The sequence below is a fragment of the Chanodichthys erythropterus genome, chromosome 8 (assembly GCF_024489055.1).
Source record: "Chanodichthys erythropterus isolate Z2021 chromosome 8, ASM2448905v1, whole genome shotgun sequence".
NCBI classification, from domain to species: Eukaryota; Metazoa; Chordata; class Actinopteri; order Cypriniformes; family Xenocyprididae; genus Chanodichthys; species Chanodichthys erythropterus.
In genome coordinates this window covers 36,356,923-36,380,501 of record NC_090228.1, presented here as the reverse complement: position 1 = coordinate 36,380,501, position 23,579 = coordinate 36,356,923, and the positions used below count along the sequence as shown (strand labels likewise).

Sequence of the window (23,579 nt, the reverse complement as noted above, 5' to 3'; positions counted from 1 at the left end):
CACACACACACACACAAACACAAACTGGCCGGGACTGCAGTGACCCGGCTTCAAAAGAAAAAGGATTTGCTTTATAATTAAAATTTCCTGATAATTCACTCACCCCATGTCTTTCTTTCTTCAGTTGAAAGGAAAATAAGGTTGAGGAAAACTTTGCAGGATTTTCTCCATATTGTGGACTTCACTGGAGTACAACGGGTAACTTCTTCATGAGTTTGACAACACATGTGCTGCAAAAGTTCACAACGCAACCAAATACAAAAACACGCTGCAAAAGTTCACAACGCAACCAAATACAGAAATGCGCTGCAAAAATTCACAACGCAACCAAATACAAAAACATGCTGCATAAGTTCACAACGCAACCAAACACAGAAACGCGCTGCAAAAGTTCACAACGCAACCAAATACAAAAACATGCTGCAAAAGTTCACAACGCAACCAAACACAGAAATGCGCTGCAAAAATTCACAACGCAACCAAATACAAAAACATGCTGCATAAGTTCACAACGCAACCAAATACAGAAACGCGCTGCATAAGTTCACAACGCAACCAAATACAGAAACGCGCTGCAAAAGTTCACAACGCAACCAAATACAAAAACGCGCTGCAAAAGTTCACAACGCAACCAAATACAGAAACGCGCTGCAAAAGTTCACAACGCAACCAAATGCAGAAACGCGCTGCAAAAGTTCACAACGCAACCAAACACAGAAACGTGCTGCAAAAGTTCACAACGCAACCAAATACAAAAACGCGCTGCAAAAGTTCACAAACGCAACCAAATACAGAAAACGCGCTGAAAAAGTTCACAACGCAACCAAACACAGAAAACGCGCTGCAAAAGTTCACAACGCAACCAAACACAGAAACGCGCTGCAAAAGTTCACAACGCAACCAAATACAAAAAACGCGCTGCAAAATTTCACAACGCAACCAAATACAACTACGCGCTGCAAAAGTTCACAACGCAACCAAATACAAAAACGCGCTGCAAAAGTTCACAACGCAACCAAATACAAAAACGCGCTGCAAAAATTCACAACGCAACCAAATGCAAAAAACGCGCTGCAAAAGTTCACAACGCAACCAAACACAAAAAACGCGCTGCAAAAATTCACAACGCAACCAAATACAAAAACGCGCTGCAAAAATTCACAACGCAACCAAATACAAAAAACGCGCTGCAAAAGTTCACAACGCAACCAAATACAAAAACGAGCTGCAAAGTTTACATGCACAGGTCAAGGGCTCGATGTTTGCAAGCACATATGCTCATATGTGTACATGAAAATAATGAACATGCTCCTGAAAACTAAATTGTTCTGTTATTTTCAATCTCTCCCATTCACTTTCAATGGTCGGCCATTGTGACCATTTTGACCATGCCTACTCTCAGATAAATGAGGCCCACGATTAATCAGATGCAAACAGGATATAAAACCAGTCCTAATTGAAAGAGAACAAGTTGACAAAAAGATTGAATCCAAGATTGGGTAAAAATGTTATAATGAGTGATTTATAAGCTATTTTTTATAGGCCGGTCATTTTTGACCGGGAACACCACAAGTGTGACTATGTGCCATATTTTTTACAAAACAAAAGTTTCAAAACAAAATTCCTGGTGAAACATTAGAGTAGACTAGTGTGATCAACAGTAGCCATTTTTTTCATATTTTTTTTTTTAATATTTCCAAATTTACTCATAAATTATTTGTTTTTTACTCAAAAAATGAAATGCCTACTCTCAGATAAATGAGGCCCATGATTAATCAGATGCAAACAGAAATATAAAACCAGTCCTAATTGAAAGAGAACAAGTTGACAAAAAGATTGAATCCAAGATTGGGTGAAAATATGGTATAATGAGTGATTTATAAGCTATTTTTTATAGGCCGGTCATTTTTGACCGGGAACACCACAAGTGTGACTATGTGCCATATTTTTTTACAAAACAAAAGTTTCAAAACAAAATTCCTGGTGAAACATTAGAGTAGACTAGTGTGATCAACAATACCAATTTTCTTCAGATTTTATTTAATATTTCCAAAATTATTCAAAAATTTAAAAAAATTACTAAAAAAAATGAAATGCCTACTCTCAAATAAATGAGGCCTATGATTATTCAGATCCAAATCAAAATATAAAACCAGTCCTAATTGAAAGAGAACTTGTTGACAAAAAGATTGAATCCAAGATTGGGTGAAAATATGGTATAATGAGTGATTTATATGCTTTTTTTTATGGGCCGGTCATTTTTGACCGGGAACATCACATGTGTTATAGGGTTTTGAACACAACCTGAGGGTTAAATAAAACGAAATATATATTATATTTGGCAATAGGACAATTAAAAAAAGTTAAAATTAAAATAAATGATATTGAAATTGAAAGGGTAATTGCCAATAAATTCTTGGGTATTTATATTGATGAATATTTGAATTGGAAAATGCATATAAATTTCATAAAGATGAAAATTGCTAAAACTCTTGCTATAATGTGTAAAATAAAAAAACTTTGTAAATCAACATTCATTATTATTACAATAGTACAATTCTCTCATTCTGCCATACCTTAGTTATTGTGTAGAAATATGGGGGAATAATTACAAGTGAAATATTAATCCAATCTATTTACTCCAAAAGAAGGCAATTAGAATTGTAAATCAGGAAAAATATTCTGCACCAACAAATCTTTTATTTATAAAATTAAATACCTTGAAAATTCATGACCTTGTTGACTTAAATACTGCAGTTGTGATTTACAAGGCATATAACCATCAGCTCCCTCACAGTCTCCAGGAGATGTTCAAGCTCAGAGAGAGTCAGTATAACCTCAGAGGAATAGGTATTATTCAAAAAAACAATGTGAGAACAAATAAAAAAAGTAAATGTATTACTGTTAGAGGGGTAAATTTGTGGAATAATCTAGATGATAAATTAAAAGGGTGTTATACAGTAAAAGTATTTAAAAAAAAGTACAATTCTAGTGTCATTAATATATAAGGGATTAGAATTATAAAATAAATAAATAAATGATTAATTAATAGGATTATTATTATTACAAAGGTGTGAACTAATGGGAAGATGATTAACCTTATTTAATTATGCTTTAACTTCAGTTTTTGGTAATGTTAAGTATTGTATGTATGACTTTGTTTTCTTCTTGATATATTGTTCTATGGTAAGAGGGCTAGGCATAATAAGTTCAGACTTCAGCCTAGACCCTTTTGGTCCTTGTCCTTGTCTTTGAAATGTCGAAGGATTATATAATTTAATTTTAAATGCTTTTTTTTTTTTTTTTCTCTCTCTTTGGATGGATGACCGAATAAACTAATAACTAACATGTACATAAGTATTCACAGCCTTTGCTCAATACTAATTACAGCCTTGAGTCTTTTTTAGTATGATTCTACAAGCTTGGCACACCTATTTTGGGGCAGTTTCTCCCATTCTGCTTTCCATTTCTTTCTTCTGCCTCTCAAGCTCCATCAGGTTGGATGGGGAGTGTCGGTGCACAGCCATTTTCAGATCTCTCCAGAGATATTCAATCAATCTCAAGGACATTCACAGAGTTATTCCATAGCCACTCCTTTGTTATCTTGGCTGTGTGCCTGTGTTGTCCTGTTGGAAGATGAACCTTCGCCACAGTCTGAGGTCCAGAGCGCTCTGGAGCAGGTTTTAATCAAGGATATCTCTGTACTTTGCTGCATTCATCTTTCCCTCGATCCTGACTAGTCTCCCAGTTCCTGTTGCTGAAAAACATCTCCACAGAATGATGCTGCCACCACCACGCTTCACTGTAGGGATGGGATTGGTCAGGTGATGAGAGGTGCCTGGTTTCCTCCAGACATGACACTTGCTATTCAGGCCAAAGAGTTCAATCTTTGTTTCATCAGACCAGAGAATTTTGTTTCTCATGGTCTGAGAGTCCTTCATGTGCCTTTTACTCATGAGTGGCTTCCGTCTGGCCACTCTACAATACAGGCCTGATTGGTGGAGTGCTGCAGAGATGGTTGTTCTTCTGGAAGGTTTTCCTCTCTCCACTTCTGGAAGGTTCTCCTCTCCTTCCCCAGATCTGTGCCTCGATACAATCCTGTCTCGGCGGTCTACAGACAATTCCTTGGACTTCATGGCTTGGTTTGTGCTCCGACATGCACTGTTACCTGTGGGACCTTTTATAGACAGGTGTGTGCCTTTCCAAATCATGTCCAATCAACTGAATTTACCACAGGTGGACTCCAATCAAGTTGTAGAAACATCTCGAGCATGATCAGTGGAAACAGGATGCACCTGAGCTCAATTTTGAGTGTCATGGCAAAGGCTGTGAATACTTACGTACACATGATTTTTTTTTTTGTGTATTATTTTTCATAAATTTGCAAAGATTTCAAACAAACTTCTTTCATGGTGTCATTATGGGGTATTGTTTGTAGAATTTTAAGGAAAATAATGACTTTAATCACTTTTTGCTGTAACATAACAAAATGTGGAAAAGTGAAGCGCTGTGAATACTTTCCGGATGCACTGTACATGGTGTAAATAGAATCCATAGCTATTTTCACTTAGTACAAATAGCCACTGCCAAATTTTATATTGTTTTAGTTCCTTTATAAAAGACTCTTGTCCTTCACAGACTGTCCAGATAATGATTGGTATGTTGACTTTCCTGTTGGGAATCGTGTCTACAGTTTATGCAGCATCCATCTTTGTCTATAGTGGTATTCCTTACTGGGGATCTCTCATCGTAAGAAACAATTATACAATTCAGTGTTGTGTCTTTTCTAACACAAGTTACATATTCCAGCAGAAGTCTTGATTTGTGTCTTTCTCTCTGCTCTCAGTACATTATCGCAGGCTCACTCTCCATTGCTGCAGAAAACAAACTGAATTCACCCTACAGTTTTTGTTTGGTATGTACACAACACTTGGTATTTTTAGGCCTTTTAGAGGTACTTGAAACCTATTGTGTTTGTAGTGATTTCTTCTTCCTTATTTTTCTGCCATAAAAGTGTATGAGCATCAGTGTCCGTAATTTGTAGAGAACCCAAACTTGTCAGTGTCATGATCCTGGTGGTGTGCCTTGTGTTTGTATTGACTTGTGTTGAAGTGTGTTCTCGGTTCCCATTTGTTTCTGTGTTCAGTTCCTGTTTTCCTTGTTGTCTTGCTTGCCTTGTTTGTTACCATAGTTACCCTGATTAGTTCATGATTGTTTGCTATTTGTCTGGTGTTGTGTGCACACATTTGTTTTAGTTTCTGTTGTTTGGATTATTTTTATCTAATCTATTTTCAATTCAATTCAATGTTTTTTTGTCTACCTACAGGTGAAAGGTTCACTTGGAATGAACATTTTCAGCACTATAATTGCAGGCACTTCCATCATCATAATTTCACTGGATTTTGCTATAGGGCCATTGAACGATTACTGCGACTATTATTATGACTGTTATGATATTGATAGAAAGTATAAGGTATGTCACCAACTTTTATATTCATATTTAGTCATTACAGTAAGATCACTGTGTGGTCAGAACACTTAACAATCTGCACTCATCTGTCCAGTCTTTTTCCCAACATTTCAGATATAGTTATAGATCTCTTACTATTACTGATCATTTACAATGTAAGAAATACAATTGTAGATTCTGAACTACTGATTGTACCAGTGTGAGTGCTAATTATCAATTATTTTGTCATTATTATTTGTGCTAATGTTGAATTCTCTCTCAGACTCTCTTCTTTGGAATCAGTGGTGTATCATTGATATTCGCCTTCCTTCAGTTTATCATCTCCATCTGTCTGTCAGCATTTGCCTGTAAAGTCGCCTGCTGTTGTTCTCCACAGGTGAGTGATGGGTCAAGTCAGAGGTTCCCAAACTTTTTATGTCAGCTGAACTCAGATATGCACATATAATGGATTTGTTTTTTTAAGGGTGTTCACACATTGAATTACCAAACATTAAACTCGCAGTACTTGCACAGCATTTACTGTGAACTGAGACACTTTAAAAACATGGTATTATAAGCTGCACACATGTGCATGATCACAGTAGTTGCATGTTTCAGAGCGAAAAGCTGTACTAATTCAATGGAGTCAATTTATCCCTACTCAACTCTGCGCTAGACTGCACTATGGGGAACCGTCACTCGTGACAGGTGTTCGAAATGCCAAGAATCACACAACTCCAATCCTATTGGCCGGTGACAGCCAATGACGTCGAACGGCGCGAACCGTGGCGTATAAAGGGAGCGCTTGAGGAAGCTTCTTTTCGGGACTGTTTTGTTCGTGCCATTGTTTCACAAACTCCGGTAGGAAATTACTCCTTTTATATCTGCAAACGTCCAGGAGGATGTGTTCATCCCATGCGGCAACCTCCCCCTTTCTCTCATGAAGCCAATACGGAAGTAACTTAAACTGCGATTCATCGACTGGCTGCTAGGGACAGGCTCCAAAAGAGAGCAGAATCTCATAGAGTCCCATGTTAAATTGGCCAAGTTTATAGCAGAAAAAAACATGTTTACAAGTTGGTACAAATTGTGGTTTTGGTCTATACTGCTATTTTTGCCCTTCATGACAACTCTGAGGGGGGTGAATTTTTTTTATAACTTATCCGTTTAAATTATATTAAGCCTTAAAAGTTCTGCATAATTAAGGGCGTGGTCACTTGAGTGACAGGTAGAGTGCGCAGCTGTCACTTTACCTCAGCTGCCGCTGAATTTGGCATCTCAGCCGTTTTTGTGCTTTTTTTCTCGATTATTTTATACAATTATAAAATATGGCTTGCTGCATAATATTCGAGACTGATGTGTGTCTGTGTAGATGTGAATGCATGCGGAAGAGACAGAACACACGTTGTTGGATCGTGGCATTGGCTGAAAGTTTTGATTGCGAGATTTAACGTTACTACAATGACAAAACCAGGAGGATATACAACTCTGACAGCACTGCTTGGATATTATAACTAAAACTGCTGCACTATTTTGAAAAAAAATATACTTTGGACACAGGCTCATTTGTTTGTTAGATACGATCGCTGCTCAGATTGCATCCTTTCTTGAAGAACGATGACAGAGAGCAGATCATTCAGAAGAAATGTGAAATGTTTTTTTTTTTTTGTTTTGCAATGGACATTTATATATTTTTCCCAAGTGCCACAGATTGGATTCATCTCGCGATCTCTATTATAAAGGTATGAAGTCCCATTTGATGTTCCATGTTGTTATTTGCACACCCAACACAAATTACTGGTGTTGGAGCATCTATATCTTAAAAAAACACCGTAAATTGACAGTAAACCTTTAGAACTTTCTGATGTTAAAACTTATCTTTATTAATAATTTAGATAGTATCTAGATAGATAGCTCCTTTGCTTGCTAACGTGGTCACGTCGAGCTAGGCGGGCGTGGTTTCAGCAACCAATCACATCAGCTCAAACCACCTCCCCGCCTCTTTGCCCATTTTCAGTTATCCGGGAATGACGTGCGGTGACACGCAGCTAAGATGGCCGCGTCCTCATTTTCGCTTCAAAACTGCTGTTCAGAACTCTATGGGTGACGTCACGGACGCTACGTCCATATTTTTTTTACAGTCTATGGTTCATCCATGTTCCAGGGGTTTGACACTTTATTTACACGTTTCTGGCATTTTCTGTCTGAAGGAGCAAATGCACAGACAATGCTTGAGGGCGGCGTCTATGTGTGTTTGTCTATTCACTGTAAGCATCAGTTCAATCAGTGTTGTAAACAATGTCACGTATATACCTCAGAAAAGCCATTCGTTGGCCATAAACTTATAGTCAGCAGCAAGAAAAATAAAACAAACTATTTAAGACAAAACGAAATGGAGTAGAAACTTTATGTATAATTATGTAAGCATAAGTATTATAATATATAGTAAAATTGACAAACTGGGTGTGTGTAATCAAACGCATAGTTTTCATTTTGCTCTGGAGACTGAACTCGACCTCTGCTGCCACACTGGAGCACACTCACCACCTACTGGACAGGGGTGGGAATTATAGTTACAAGCAACATCAGCCTCAGTAATCTGTCAAAATGACGGACAGGCTGCAGATTTTTTCCATCACTGCTAAAAAAAAATTCCATCAATGACGGAAAATTTTCGGTTAACGCGACCTTTGAGATTATATATTATATAAACACCACATTACAGCCGGTGACACTCCACGACCGCAATGGCGCGGTTGTCATGCTGACCGTCACAGCCCTAAAGATCCTTTCACACAGGATGTGGTATGCGCTGCGCTATGAAACCCATTTGTTTCAATGGCTTGTGCGCACGCCGCGGTCAAAGTTCAAAATAGTTAAACTTTTGCCGCTGCGCTCTGTGACGATTACGCGCAACCAATAGAGGGTATGCACGTGACGTCACCGTCGACCGTTATGACTGCGGTTACGCCCACTGAGTGGCAGCATTGGTTTTCAGCGTGAATGCCGCGAAAAACACACAAAACGCATCCAAAACGGGAAAGAGCTTTGTGATTGACTGTGCAAACAGCTTTGACACAAAACCAGAGGTATATATGTAAAGACTGCTGAAAGCTAAAAAAAAGAAGCAAATGGATCACTGCAATTCACAGAAACAGCTGAACTCAGAGAAACATGTATTTGCAGTTATCATTTTGTGTCAAAATGTTGGATTTTGAGGTAAAATCATACCGTATATATTGTATTGTTATATATTATGTTGACAACTCATCAATTAAATATTTACCATCTTATATTCTGCATAATTGGGTGTTTTTAAATTAACAAAAACTATACTATAAAACTATATGTTTTAGGGCTGGACAATATGCCGATAATATTAATATAAGTATTTACTCGGATTTAAACCTATCTATATTGTAGTTATATATTGCTTTATGTATTCCCCCGGCGTCAAATCAGCCACATATAAATGTCAGAAAACACGACTCCTGGCTGCATGTCAATATCTATGGATTAGGTTTATTTGACAAGCTGTTAGAAATACTTCCAAATCTAACCTTTAGTGTAATCATTTGTTTTACTCGCATTTTCGCAGTTTCCCCTATTAAATCCAGTCATGCAACAGATTCTTTTGCCACTCAGTCCAGCTGAGGGAGCGCGTTCCGGCGGGAAAGTGACGTCGATGCATACCCTCTATAGCAACGGGGCATCCAAACAATCGGAAAGCAAAATGGATGAACAGCTATTTACAGTTTATTAAGTAATTTAGCACTTTTCTTATTACTTGAATATCGGATACGTATCGGCTGAGGTATCAGTATCGGAAGCGAAAAGGCGGATCGGTGCATCCCTAGTTTCTATGTGACTTATCACCATGGATAGGTCATGATGCCACTAGCTGACGCCGCGTGTACGGGTTGTAGGCCTTCGCAGGCCTCCTATGTGTCACGCTGGAGTTTGGCTTTGTACTACTTTCGCTTAGAGAGTAAAAGGTGCTTTTACTGAGTACATCCCTGAAGTGGCTTGCCTCTTGAGGTGAGCTCTTGTGCTAAAAGCAACTTTTGGTCTGGTTTTATGCATTTGCTGCCTTGAGCTTTGTTTCCTTTAGCTCTAGTCAAGTTAGCCTGTCTGTTACTCGGTTCTATTTTGCTCCTAGAACTTTAGTGGCCGCTAGCTGATGCTGTCTGCGACGGGTAGGCTTTAAGGGCCTCCTTTGTAAGCATGCTGGCTTTTTCCCTGTCAGTTTTTATTTACTTTACAGTAAAGGGTCTTATGTCGCTGGCTGGCCAGGGCTCGGGCTGGCTAATGACCTTCCTTTGTAGTCGGTCTGTCTAGCCTGAACCTCAATAACACTGCCACGAGCTGATGCCATGTGTCTGCTGAGGTTATAGGCCCACGGGGCCTTCTTTAGCGCGTGTTGGCGTACGTTGTACTCCTCTTGCTTAAAGAGTGAAAGGGTGCTTTTACCCTGCTCATCCTACAGTATGGTCTGTCTGTTAGGTTGAGCTTCGTACTTCCCTCTGGGTTGAACACGTAATTATGCTTAGCTCCCTAAGCTGGTGATTGGATGAAGACTTCTATGAAGTTGCCCGCTGAGACCGGCCCTTAGGCTGGTTTTTGCTCCCTTTACCGGGGTTTTTCTAGTGCACAGCCTCCTCAGTGCTTTATCAGCCACTGAGTAGATCCTAGGATGAGTGGATTATACTCCCCTCAATACGAGGGTTTATAGCGCTTAGCTGAGTTCTGCTCTCCGGGATGCCCATCTCTTAATGGCCGCTAGCTGACGCCGCGTGTAACAGATAGGCCCTCGGGGCCTCCTTTGGGAACATGCTGGCATGTACCTTTTGCAATTCTTTTACATTCTTTTTGAAGACAGTAAAATGAATTTTATGTCGCTGGCTGGCCAGGGCACTGGCTGACTCATTAACCTCCTCTGTAGTCGGTGTTCTGCCTGGAGCTTGATAACACTGCCACGAGCTGATGCCACGTGTCTGCTGAGGTTATAGGCCCATGGGGCCTTCTTTAGCACGTGATGGCGTACGTTGTACTCCTCTTGCTTAAAGAGTAGAAGGCTGCTTTTACCGAGTACACTGCTTGTCGGTTTGTGTTGGACGGGCTGTTTTGTGGGCACTCACAGCTTCCTAATTACTTGGTTGGTCATATGCTTAGCATGCTATGTTTTCAGTCGAATGGCCTTATGGGCCATCCTGAATACCACCCTGTGTGTTAGGTTCATGTTGTGATATTCATTGTAAGAACTCTTAGATATGTTGTAGGCCCCTTCTGGTCGGCCTCCATGATTATGTCCCTACAGTACGGTCTGTCTGTTAGGTTGAGCTTCGTACTTCCCCCTGGGTTGACTGCATAATTGTGTTTAGCTCCCTAAGCTGGTCATTGGTTGTAGACTTCTGTGAAGTCTCCTGTTCAGACTGGCCCCAGGGTGGTTTGTGCTCCCCTGTATCAGGGTGCTCTAGCGCACAGCCTCTTCAGCGCTTTATCAGAAGTTGAGTAGATCCTAAGATGAGTGGTCTTACTCCCCTCAGTACGAGGGTTTATAGCGCTCAGCTGAGTTCCGCTCTCCAGGATGCCCATCTTTGCATGTGGGTTTGAGTTGCTCACTGCCCTTTCACAGTCGCTCTTACCTGCTCTCCTCTTTTGGAGTTCACGCATTGGAGATTCTGTATGTCAGACAAGGTTGGCCCAGACTATGTTTGGCTTTCGCTAAATTAGTACAGCCTCCTTGGTGGCGTTAGGGGTGAATTTATCCCCAGAGTGACTGGCCGGGATTCCTTCTGGTTCCCTGGCCACATTCCCTTTAAGTGACCACTTCCTACGGGTTGTTGGTCCCAGATGCCTTGAGCAGCCTTGGCAGGCCTTTTACGAAAGGCCTCTTTTAGGCTCAGCTTGGGCAGCTGGCCGTAGGGAATGCTGTCACTGACAGCCTTGGAGAGTTGCTCCCGGTTTTTCCCTGGAACTACCGGACGTTTGTCCAGACTTTTTGGGCATGCACTCTCCTCCAGCATGGTATATCGTTCCCCATAGCGCAGAGTTGAAGTTTCCTTTCGAAAGGGAACGTCTCAGGTTACACATGTAACCATAGTTCCCTGAGAACAGGGAATGAGACTCTGCACTTCCCTGCCATGCTTCGGGGTGCCTGCGGAACAGTCCCTCAAAGACGAGAAGGTGTTGACTGCTTCCTCAGGCGCTCCCTTTATGCGCCACAGTTCACGTCGTTCGACGTCATAGGCTGTCGCCGGCCAATAGGATTGGAGTTGTGTGGTTCTTGGCATTTCGAACACCTGTCATGAGTGACGGTTCCCCATAGCGCAGTCTAGCGCAGAGTCTTGTTCCCTTTTCTCAGGGAACCATGGTTACATGCATAACCTGAGACATTTCAAGATATTTGTCAGGTTTTTGTCCTTAAAGCACCTTTTCTTGCAACTACTTTCTTACACATCCCTTATTCTAAAACATAATTTTAGAGCTAGTAATGGAGGTTTGAGCCACTGATATACAGAGATTGATGAAGCGTCTGTGAATTACCCGAGTCTGTGCGTCTCTCAACCGTGTTCAAAGTCTCTACTAATAGCAAAACTCCAAGTTTAACTGCTTCAAAAACAGCAACATTACCATCTACTGAGAAATGTCATGTGGTTTTTTAGTTGTGACATTATTTTAAGAAGCCCAATTGAAAGCATAAGGTTTCACACCACGACATTTCAGAAGAATTTCTGTCATTTGTTTTTGTTTTTCTACTACACTGATGTCTATAAAGATGTAAAACTGAAACTGTCTGCCAGTGTTGTTGCCCATATTAATGCTTTTGTGCATTTTTCCAAAGGTTCCGTTTGTTCCACAAGTTATAACTCAACACCACTGCTGTTTTGGGCAAAATCACTTCCATGATCATAACAATTCCGAGGTAAGAGAAGCTTGTAAGCCCAGTTAAATTAGACTTTGTGTAAAATAGTACTCAAAAAAAGGCTGATCATGTAGTTTTTTCCCCTGCAGATATCTGTGGTCAGCAATCCTTCAATGCATCACCTTCGTGCCGAAGTTCCTCCTCAATACACTGAATTTAAATAATGAATATTAAAACAGAGTTTTTTTGATTAATAAAGTATAATCTTTAAGAATAAAGTATACAGAATACAAAAAATGACATGTCTTTTCTTTGTTTTTCTTTTTTTTACCTTTCACAAGTCACTTAAGAACAAATTCTTATTCACAGCAACAGCCTGGCAGGAGAATATCAAGCTCCTGGAGGACATAAAGACATATATCTCATTAAAATTTCATTAAAACAACGGTGATGGAACTGTGTTTCATTCACTCTTCAAAATAGCCTTCCTTTATTCTTTAAACATAATAAACAGATATAAATATAGATATTTTACAATCTTAAATTATCTGGGCTGATCAAGGTATTTTTAATAGATCTATATTGGCTCTATTAAGCCTGATCCTTTAATTTACATCAGCCATTGTGCAAGCGTTTTAAACGTAGAGCACGAATTGTGGCAGGAGTACTTGGATAAATGTCTGCAGTGTGGAATTATTTTCAATTGAAATATGAAGGCAGTACAACAGCCACATCTGCAATGTGAGCATTTTGAGAGGTGGAAGCAACAGAGCTGCGTTCAACAATACCAGTTTGATAACAGTACCTCAAAACAAAAAACTTGAGAGTTCACAACCTTCCATCTACATTGACAGCAAGACAGTGGACACTAATGGACAGTAATATTATTAATACATTTAAATAATAACATCTTCAATAATAGCAAAAAAAAAAAAACCTGCAGAATTAAGATACGATTATATTAGCTTATATTATTGTCTAAAGCAGGATGAGGCGGAAGAGCGACAACAGTGAAGGACAAGAGAGGATCAGGCCTGGATTTTATGTTATGTTTTGTTTATGGGTGTGCGGCAGTCGTCCACGAGGCAGTCTACTTTTTATGTACTTTTCAGAAATATACTTAAAATTACACTTACGTATACTTGACTTACTGACAGAAAAGTCTTAGAATACTTAATTATATTTTTAAGTATATCTGGACCAAAAGATTGAGTGCAAGTACAGGCCAAATATACTAAGTATACTTGGCTTTTAGTTGTGTCTACTCTTTTGATTGAGTAGCCTATTAAATGTACTTTTTTCCACATAGTTTTACATACTGTCTAATAAACTTACATTGTTTGAAATTTTTTCCTCCCATGTGGCACAGATCGGATATGAGTCACGACCGTGTAAGCAGGAAAAAAGCGCATGGATTCCGATTTTCACAGATCGGATTCAGGCCTCACTCATATGTGGTAATAAATCCGATATGATTCGGATACGTGCATTTGCGTCTGCCATGTAAGCGGTCAAATCGGATATTCCCCAGTAAATGCGCGTCATACGTAATTGAAAACGGGACGGAGGCGAATGACGTCAACTCAGGTGGACACGAACTGCGATCACATGACACTAATGGCGCGATGGAAGATGAAAGCATGACACAGTGGAGTAATGCGGAGGTTTCTTGTCTTTTAAGCCTTTGGGGCGAAGACACTGTACAGGGAAAAATGCAGGGTTGTTATAGGAACAAATCTGTGTTTGAAGATATTGCAGGCGAGATGCTGAGACGTGGATTTAAGCGCTCGTGGCTTCAGTGCCTACGAAAGATCAAAAGCCTAAAATCCAAGTACAAAACGGTGAAAGACCACAATAACAAAAGTGGCAATGGCCGTATTACTTTTCCATTTTATGATCAAATGGACGCCATATTAGGGGACAAGCTGAGCTGCCAACCACCTGAAATACTGGATAGTTTCAGAGAAGATGATGTCGCATCGTCATTGGACTTTGAAGAGCCGGAGAACATTAACGTTACAGGTAAGGATATACTTCTTTTTTTTTCTTCTTATATATTAGCAAAAGTAATTTCAGCAATCGTCAGATTAGAAAAGTTTATGTATTATTTTAGGATACAGCATTCGATACAAGGGTGTAATGATATGAGTGGCTACCTAGCTATAATCATTACAAAGAATGATACCTAACATGACTTTCTAATTTGATGAATGCTACAATAGTGTAGATAATATGCAATAGGCTAGTACTTCAGTTGTCTATAATATATTACATTGTTTATCATACACTGACTTAACTGTTAGTAATACAACTAAGTCATTTCTAATATCTTTAGTTCATATCAGTCAACATTTGTCCTTAAACAGATGATCCCCCTGACATGCCACAGACCGCCTTGAGTGAGAGCAGTGGTTCATCCAACACTTCATTCAGTGTGAGCACCACAGAAATCTCTACAAGGGCCTCAACACCAACACCTGGCTCAAACCAACAGGAGCGTAATTTAACAGGTAGGATTAATAGTCATTTGTAATGTTTAGTTACAATGGTTATAAATAGGTCATTTCATCCTTTCAAGGTGTAAATTACGTCCTTTTTCCCAAAAATAAATATTAGAGCAAGACGGTTAGAATTATATTGGTGCACACTCATAGTGCAGTAAATCATATAGTACTCAATAAACAAATGGCTCATTATGTAAAATCTTTTTACAGGTGCACCTGCCACACGTAGGAAGCGAAAAAATAAGATCGAATCCACAATGGATATTTTTGCAAAGAACATCAAACAAGCCCTCAGCCAGGCAGATGATAGTGAGCTACAGCTGAAACTTCAGGCAGCCCAGCATGCCCACGAATTAAAGATGATGACAATGTTTACACAGTTTCTTGCAGGAAAACAACCATACCAGCCACACCCTCACCCAGGCCATGCCACCGGATCAAGCTATTACCCAGATCAGGTTAACCCACCTAGGTTTGGTCAAGATTATTCCCACCCTGGTCCCTTTACCCAGGATCACACACACACACGCCCAAGCTTCTCCCAAAATGATGGCCACCCCTGTCCCCCCTTTTACCAGGATTATGTCTCTGCTGGTCCCCTTCACTATTCCTACCCTCCATTATTTTCAACCGATCGTACACCTGTCCTTCCTCCTGATACCCCAACTCCAAAAACCTTCACTAGCCTTCAACCTCCACCCTCTCAACAGGGCCGCATCAGCTCTAAGCCAGTCAGTTCACCCCAGCCAACTCAAAACATTCCCGAGTTACAATTTTCATCACCCCCACCATTAGAGGATGACTAGTCATTGTCTCATGTTTTTTTAGTGTTTTCAGGGTTACATTGTTTTGTATTACATGTTTGTGATGTTCAGTCACATTTAAGTACAGTGTAAAAAAAAAATGCCTGTTTTTGAAAGGCTGGATTGGATATTTATGTTCAGAATATATTTTTTTATATATACACTGGGAAATGTTATATGTTTGAATACAATTAAAATAAATACAATTACAGCATTAGGAATGTTGTCTTATCTTTTATTACATTGTTTATAATTATTATTCAGCAAAATATTGGGTCAGTGCCTCACGGATTCGTAGTGGCTGGGTGTCTGCTGCACTGCTCGACGGGTCAACAGCCTCTGCTGGTACATCAGGAGGTCCAGCTGCACTAGAATCTTCACTGTAGGCCTCATTGTGTTTTCCACAGATGTTATGCAGCGTGCAGCATGTGGTGATAATTGTGGGGACCAGTGATATGTCCACATCTAGACGTTTTGCCAGGCACCTCCACCGACCTTTTAATCTTCCGAAAGCACACTCCACCGTCATTCTAGCCCCGCTTAGTCTTTTGTTAAAATGTCGCTGGTCTTCAGTCAGATTTCCAGTCTCTGGGTACCCCTTCATTAGCCAGGACCTAAGTGGGTAAGCTGGATCCCCCAACAGCATGATGGGCACTTGTGTGCCCTGGATCTCCTCAGTGGTCTTTGGTCATGAAAAAAACAAATTACTGCTCTTACTGAAGAGAAATTCTGTGATAATGACATTACTAAGCAAATCAAAGGTTTTCAGTTAAATAATTGCACATCAATATGTATATGTAATCACAACTTTATTAGCATGATTAATGCATATGATTGCATAAAGCTGAGAAAGGTATTTATGGTATGTTAGGTATGTACATATGTGGAACTCTCTATACTATAAATATTAGTCCTTACCAGTATTTGTGGTCCACAACTGCTTGTAAGATCACTGAATGCCACCCCTTCCGATTGAAATAATCTGAGTGGTTCTCAGGTGGAGCGATGATCGGGATATGACTCCCGTCAATAGCACCGGCACACTGAGGGAAGCCCCAGCGATTCTTGAATCCAAGAAGGATGGTTTGGAGCTCCTCACTTTCTGGCAGCTTGATGTACTCGCGCATCATTTCATCTCGAACGGCATGTGAAAATTCCCAAACTATTAGGCATACTGATGCGTCACTTGTGCCAAACAGATGTGCCAGTGTTCTATAACCAGCTCCTGTCGCAAGCCACCATAATCCAACTCCAACGCGCTTCTGCACTGAGATTGCCTGGCGAAAAGTGGTGTCCTCGTGAGAAAGCCTCGGCGACAACCGCTCACACAACATATCAAAGGTTTCTTGTTTCATACGGAAATTGCTGACCCACTGTTCCTGGCCCCAGGTTCCAACAACTCGATCCCACCAATCTTGAGTCCTTTGCCACATCCACACATCCCTCTGAACCGATGTTGCAGCGATAATCACAAAATTTTCCCAGGCTGCAACAACGGCTCTCCTCTTTTTTCTCCGCCTTGCGAGAGCATTCAGAGCAATGTTTTGCTGACCTTTAAGGATAGTGCTGAAAGCAAAACATTGAATAATCATTTCATCTGCATCCACTGCATATCACGCCATTTAATTCCTTTTCCGGTTCAGAACGTCTTGGGCTGTTTCGCCAGTGTGTAGTGTAAATGCACATATCGGATACGGGTCGCTTTTAAAAAATGATATAAGCAGGTCGTCAAAAAAATCGGATTTAGTCACTAAATCGGAATTGTGCATTAAGACTTGCAGTGTAAATGCGGCCATAGTGGCCAGACATTGACCCACATTGGACATTCTGAATGAATTTAATGGTGAGATCACTGACTGGAAGCAGGGAACTTTTTTTTTTTCCTCCAGTGCATAGAAACCGCAAACACCTTGGAATGCCAGGTATGTGTTCACTTACATCTTTGAACAGGATTTATTTCCAGGTATAACTGTGTACTCAAAATGTGCTTTTGGCTCTTATTTATATTATTAACTATATTTTAAATAAACTACAAAATAAACTATTTTGTCCTCACATTATTTATTCCACTATCACAAAGCTGACTGAAAGACTCATTATGTGGCTCATTATGTGGGTCTTTTGTCTCCTCAGGTGTGAATTACAGCATTATTCAGAATCATTCATGCCTCCATGCATACTGTCTTTCTAAACAAAAAGTGTCTTACAAAATTTAAGTCACTATATTATTTTATGTGAATGAGCAGGCAGGATGATTTTCACATAAAAACTTTCCGTTTTGTGTTGGTGCCATGGATGGCAAGCATGTTCAAATCAGAGCCCCTCCAAACGCCGGTAGTGACTTTTTCAATTACAAAGGCACACATTCTGTTGTATTAATGGCGGCATGCGATGCACACTACCGTTTTACTATGGTGGACATTGGAGCATATGGCCGTGAAAGCGATTGTGGCATCTTCAAAGAAAGCGAGTTTGGCTCGAAAGTCCTTGATGGAACCCTGGGCATGCCACCTCCAGCTGCCCTGCCAGGTACAGACATTTTGAGCCCCTACGCCCTTGTTGGAGATGCAGCTTTCCCACTACACGTGAATCTGATGCGACCTTATCCTGGTAAGTTTTGCTAAAACATTTTGAAATATGAACTTAGTAATGACATGAATGTATGTGATGTTTTAAATGAAAAACTCTGATACTAATGCCATTTTGTTTATTTTCTACAGGATCTAGCCTCACCCTGGAACAGCAGGTGTACAGTTACCACCACTGCCGAGCAAGAAGAATAATTGAGAATGCTTTTGGCATATTGACGTCTCGGTGGAGGGTCTTTGGACATCCAATGGATTGCAGTGTAACAAATACTGTACACATTGTGAAGGCCTGTGTGGCTTTGCACAATTTCTTGGCACACAAAGATGCTGCAAATCCCTGCAACTCCAGGTACATTCCCTTAAACTACACAGACAGCACCAACACAAATGGAGATGTAATTCTGGGGGAGTGGAGGCGGATTGTGGATGGCGACAACAGCCTTCAAGATTCAAGGCACCTCTCTGCTGCTCGAGCAAAACGAGCTGCACTTCTGACGAGGAAGAACCTGGCAACCTTCTTTCAAACACCCCAAGGCTCTCTGCCATGGCAGGACAGAGTAGTCAGAAGAGGACAGCTCAATGTTGAAGGACAGTAATCCAACATAATATGCCAAACAGATTAGACTATGAGACAAGACATAAGTAGCACGATGCAGACTGCTCAGTGCCTGAAATATTGTCTTTTCACTATCTGTATTATTTTTCCTTATTTACTAGTTTTTGTTTTTTGTGCATAAATGGTTGCAATCATTTTGTACATATGAAAACCCTGTAATAAATCCGAGATGAAAACAGTTCTTTGTGGAAGTGTGCTTTTATTATTGTATAAAGATCAAAGTATGCATATTTATGCAGTAGTCAACCTATTCAAAGCTCATTACAACATGAGACCAGTAATACATTTGCTAGATGTTTATTGCTCAGTGCCTAAAATATTGTCTTTATTTACTAGTTGAAACTTTTCCTTTTATATACACACAATGTATATAATCAGTGCCTAAAATATTGTCTTTACTACCTTTGTTTTATTTTGCTTTAAAGCTGGTAAATATTACAGTATTTTTATATACATACACAATTGCCATCATCCTGTGCATATGAACACCATGTAACAAATGAGACAAACGCAGTTCTTTTTTTGTAAGTGTGCTTGTTTGATTGTGCAAATATCAAATCTGAAAAAATAGTTTACAAATAATTTAAAGTATGCAAATAATTATACACTAAACAAATACAACTTTTATAAAACTATGTACATAAACCAGAGCTTTCTGTAGTGCAAAGGTATAAAGTTATGTGCATTCTGAACAGATATACATAGTCTACATATATCCATGTAAACAGTCACCTTTAAGCAAATTGGTTACATAAAACTATGTAAACAAACCGTCTTGCTTAAGGTGTCATATGTGCATATGTTCTGCATAGTACAAACCTAAGTAGACAAGAAAAAATACAGGTACAGTGCATTTTTAACATGAGTCACAGTTCTCCAGCTGCCACTTGAACAAGACTTAAGAAATTTCCAAACACGCGTGGGCCTTGCTTCTCATGGACAGTTTGCTCAGCCTCTTCCCCACCATCTTGCCAAAGCACATATCTTCATCCTCAAGTTCCTTGTCCTCGTCGTACTTCTGCAATCTCGCCATTATGGCTTCTTGCACAGGAGTTAACTGCTCTCTTTTCCTCTTCTTCGAGCCAAGAGGGGACGGCGACGGCGCAGATGTGCATGCTGATGAAGACATGCAGAGTGAAGAGTCTGATGAGGAAGATGATGGTGAGGACGGAAGGGCAACCGGTTCAACAGGGTCAACGGGGTCTGGGTTGATGCATTCCAAGTTGATCGTCGACAGAGACCCAGGTTCACTGGAGCACTCGATCTGAAACAATGTAAAAATAAAAAGTCAGAAAATCTATGTATGCTAGCAGGTTAGCTGAAGAGGTAACAAACGCATCAAACGCCAATGTTAACAAACGTAGCATCGAATGCCAATGTTAAAGTTTGGCTTACCTCTTTGGTGAAGTTTGTGTCTGTTTCTCTGTGTTTAACAAAAGAAGACAAGCCAGCCAAGCATAACAACAATCTGCGGGATGGGCTTGATTCCACCTGGATCACCGCTCCTTCCTTTCAGTTTTCTTGCTGCTTTCATGTATCTGTCCCGAAGATTCTTCCATCGCTGTCGGCAAAACGCTTCATCCTTCCCAATATTTTTGCTTATCTCCCTCCATGAATTTGCCGCCCGAAAGACGTCTTTGTACTCTTTTAGACATGAGTTGTACAAATGTGGGTATTTTCTGATCTCTTCGCACAAACGCTCGTCGAGTTCGCCGTCCATTGTCGTGTTTTTCTCTATATTTTTTAAAGCGTGTTGTTTTTAAATCTGTCTTTTCACGCTCTTCTTTGACGCCTGAAAACTGTGCTCAACACTGTGCGTATTGCTACCTAGTGGACTCTTCTGTACTGCTGGCGCATGCGCTGTTGCACGCGGATGGTCCGCGCGGTCTCGAAATTTGGCCTGTGCGCGGACGGGGTGTGCGGCTGAAGTATACCCGGGGTTTTAGAATTACTCATTCTGACAAAAATTTTGTTCATCACTTCACTCCTAGCACATATGCTATATGTGAATGGTTAGATGGATGCCCATCACTACAAAAGCTTTTCTGCTTATAATAAAAATTTGCGATGTTTTCACAGTGGTTGCAGGAAGACAGACACTGATGAAGTAAATAAATCCAAAAAAAATGGTTTTAATGATTATTCCAACAGGCAGACAATAAGATGCAACACACATTTAACATAACGGTGAACGAACAAGGAGTGACTGAACAGGAGGGACTTTTATATATGCACAATTATACAGCTGAACAGAATGAACTAATGATGACGGTTACCATGGAGACAGATGAGTGGTGGGAAACTGAACAAAGGAATGTGACAAATGAAAACAAATAAGCAGTAATAACTACAATGTCTTTTTGAATTAGTTCTGAATTATGGATCAAAGCAGGTTCATAATATTAACGTCTTTACTGATGCTGCATCCTCTTAATTTTACATCCCAGACACAGAATACAAACACTCATCTCTCAATTCAAACCTGCAATAATTCATAAGTTTAACTGTCCCAGGAATTTATATAGGCCCGTGTTGAAAATATTTAGGCCAATTTACGGAGCTCCGCACTGAAATGTGGGGGGAAAAACTCCTCCTAGAGCTTTAATGAGATCAACATCATATTTGGTAGGTCTAATCTAAAGGCCTTAAAATCTGGAGTTTTCGCTGAAGGGTGTGTCCGTGGCACCCTGACAAATTTTGATGTTTCGCCATGAAACAGGAAGTTGTTGTAACTCTGGCATACAATGTTCAATCTACCTCAAACTTAACATGTTTTATTAGAGTCCTGGCCTGAAGACATCTACATGGCAATATTCAATTACAGTCATAGGCCACCTGCGGGCACCTGGAAATTACATGTTTTGCACTGTGATTAGCTCATTGAGATTTAACCAAGACAACTTCATATTTGGTCAGTCTAATCTTAAGGCTTTACTGATGTTAATTTGCAAAGATCTTGAGTTTTCGCTGAAAGGCGTGTCCGTGGTGGCCTGACAAAGTTTGATGTTTCATCATGAAGGAGGAAGCTGTTGTAACTCAGGCATACAATGTACGATCTGCCCCAAAAGAGTCTTGACTTGAAGACATCAACATGCCAGTTTTCTTTTATTTATAGGCAAAGTTCCACCTGCTGGCAACAGGAAGTGTGGTGCATCAAAATGACTTTGCCATATTTCTCCTCTATCCGCTTAAATGAATATTGCCCATTGTTCACAGTTTTCCTAAGGCCAACGGGTGGTGCCCGGGTGCGAAGGCCCTTTCATCACTACTTGCAGCTTTATTATTGCCGGTACCCACTGTATCTGCTCTCACTATGGCATTTTAAATCCTGCTGCGCTGATCATCGTTATTTATCGTCACTTGTAGACCGTTACAGAACTGTGTCACTCCTACCATTCATAGCGAAAACACTTGAGCGGGTTGTGGTCAACCATCTATCATCTTTCCTCTCACAGCATAACCAGCTGGACATCAACCAATCCGGTTTCAAGAGCGGTCATTAATGAGACTGCATTACTGTCGGTCACTGAATCCCTGCAGATTGCGAAGGCTGATTCCAAATCCTCAGTTCTCATTCTGCTAGATCTATCTGCTGCCTTTGACACGGTGAATCATCAGATCCTTCTGTCCACCCTCTCCTCACTGGGCATCACAGGTTCTCCACTTCACTGGTTGGAATCCTATCTCACAGCACGGTCTTTCAGCGTTGTCTGGATAGGGGAGGTATCCAAAACTCACCAACTGATCACAGGAGTTCCTCAGGGTTCAGTTTTTGGACCCCTCTTTTTCTCCATGTACACTACATCACTGGGTCCCATCATACAGGCTAATGGCTTCTCCTACCATTGCTATGCTGATGACACACAGCTTCTCCTTTCATTTCATCCAGATGATCCCACAGTATCTGCATGAATCTCTAGCTATCTGGTGGACATCTCGGCATAGATGAAGGGACATTACCTCCAGCTCAACCTGGCAAAGGCAGAACTTCTTGTCTTCCCTGCCAATCCCACTCTTCACCACGATTTCACCATACAGCTAGGTACTTGGAGTAAATCTCAGAGTAATCTTTGATGACCATCTGAACTTTAAACAACACATTGCAAAGACAGCTCTGTCATGCAGATTTGCACTATACAACATCAGGACAATCAGGCCTTTTCTAACAGAACATGCAACACAACTTCTCGTCCTGGTAATTTCTAGGCTTGATTACTGCAATGCTCTTATGGCTGGACTGCCATCATGCACAATCAAACCTTTACAACTGATTCAGAACGCTGCAGCACGTCTTGTCTTTAATGAGCCCGTCACACCTCTCTTCATCTCTCTGCACTGGCTACCACTTGCTGCTCATATCAAGTTCAAGGCATTGACACTTGCTTACAGATCTACCACAGGCTCAGCACCCTCCTACTTCCGCTCACTTACGAGTCTACATCCCTACCAGAAGCCGGCGATCACTAAATGAGTGAAGGCTTGTGACCTTCACAGAGAGGCACAAAATCACTCTCCAGAACATTTTTGTTCACTGTTCCTTGCTGGTGGAATGATCTCCCCGCCTCCATCTGGAATGCAGAATCTCTGGCAATATTCAAAAGACGGCTGAAAACTCATCTTCGTGAGCACTTAATCTCATTTAAAACAAAAAAATTTCTCTTCCTTTAATCCCTCCCTATTCTAGTTTATGCTATTCTAAGCAATGTCTGAAACTTGTGTTGTGAGCTCTTCTTGTGTCTATTGACTCTTCACGA

The 23,579-nt window shown here is 40.4% G+C and overlaps 1 protein-coding gene across 1 annotated transcript in view; it reads left to right on the top strand.

Annotated features, from left to right (window-relative positions):
- LOC137024856 (membrane-spanning 4-domains subfamily A member 8-like) overlaps positions 1 to 18,988 on the top strand; it is a 33,577-nt gene extending 14,589 nt beyond the window's left edge. The window contains exons 3-10 of the mRNA XM_067392799.1: positions 4,639 to 4,749; positions 4,847 to 4,915; positions 5,327 to 5,473; positions 5,733 to 5,846; positions 12,294 to 12,374; positions 12,464 to 14,824; positions 15,029 to 18,231; positions 18,342 to 18,988. Coding sequence (XP_067248900.1) covers positions 4,639 to 4,749; positions 4,847 to 4,915; positions 5,327 to 5,473; positions 5,733 to 5,846; positions 12,294 to 12,374; positions 12,464 to 12,538 — 597 coding nt within the window. The 3' untranslated portion in view covers positions 12,539 to 14,824; positions 15,029 to 18,231; positions 18,342 to 18,988. The remainder of the gene's footprint in view (positions 1 to 4,638; positions 4,750 to 4,846; positions 4,916 to 5,326; positions 5,474 to 5,732; positions 5,847 to 12,293; positions 12,375 to 12,463; positions 14,825 to 15,028; positions 18,232 to 18,341) is intronic.
- The last annotated feature ends 4,591 nt before the right edge of the window (positions 18,989 to 23,579 follow it).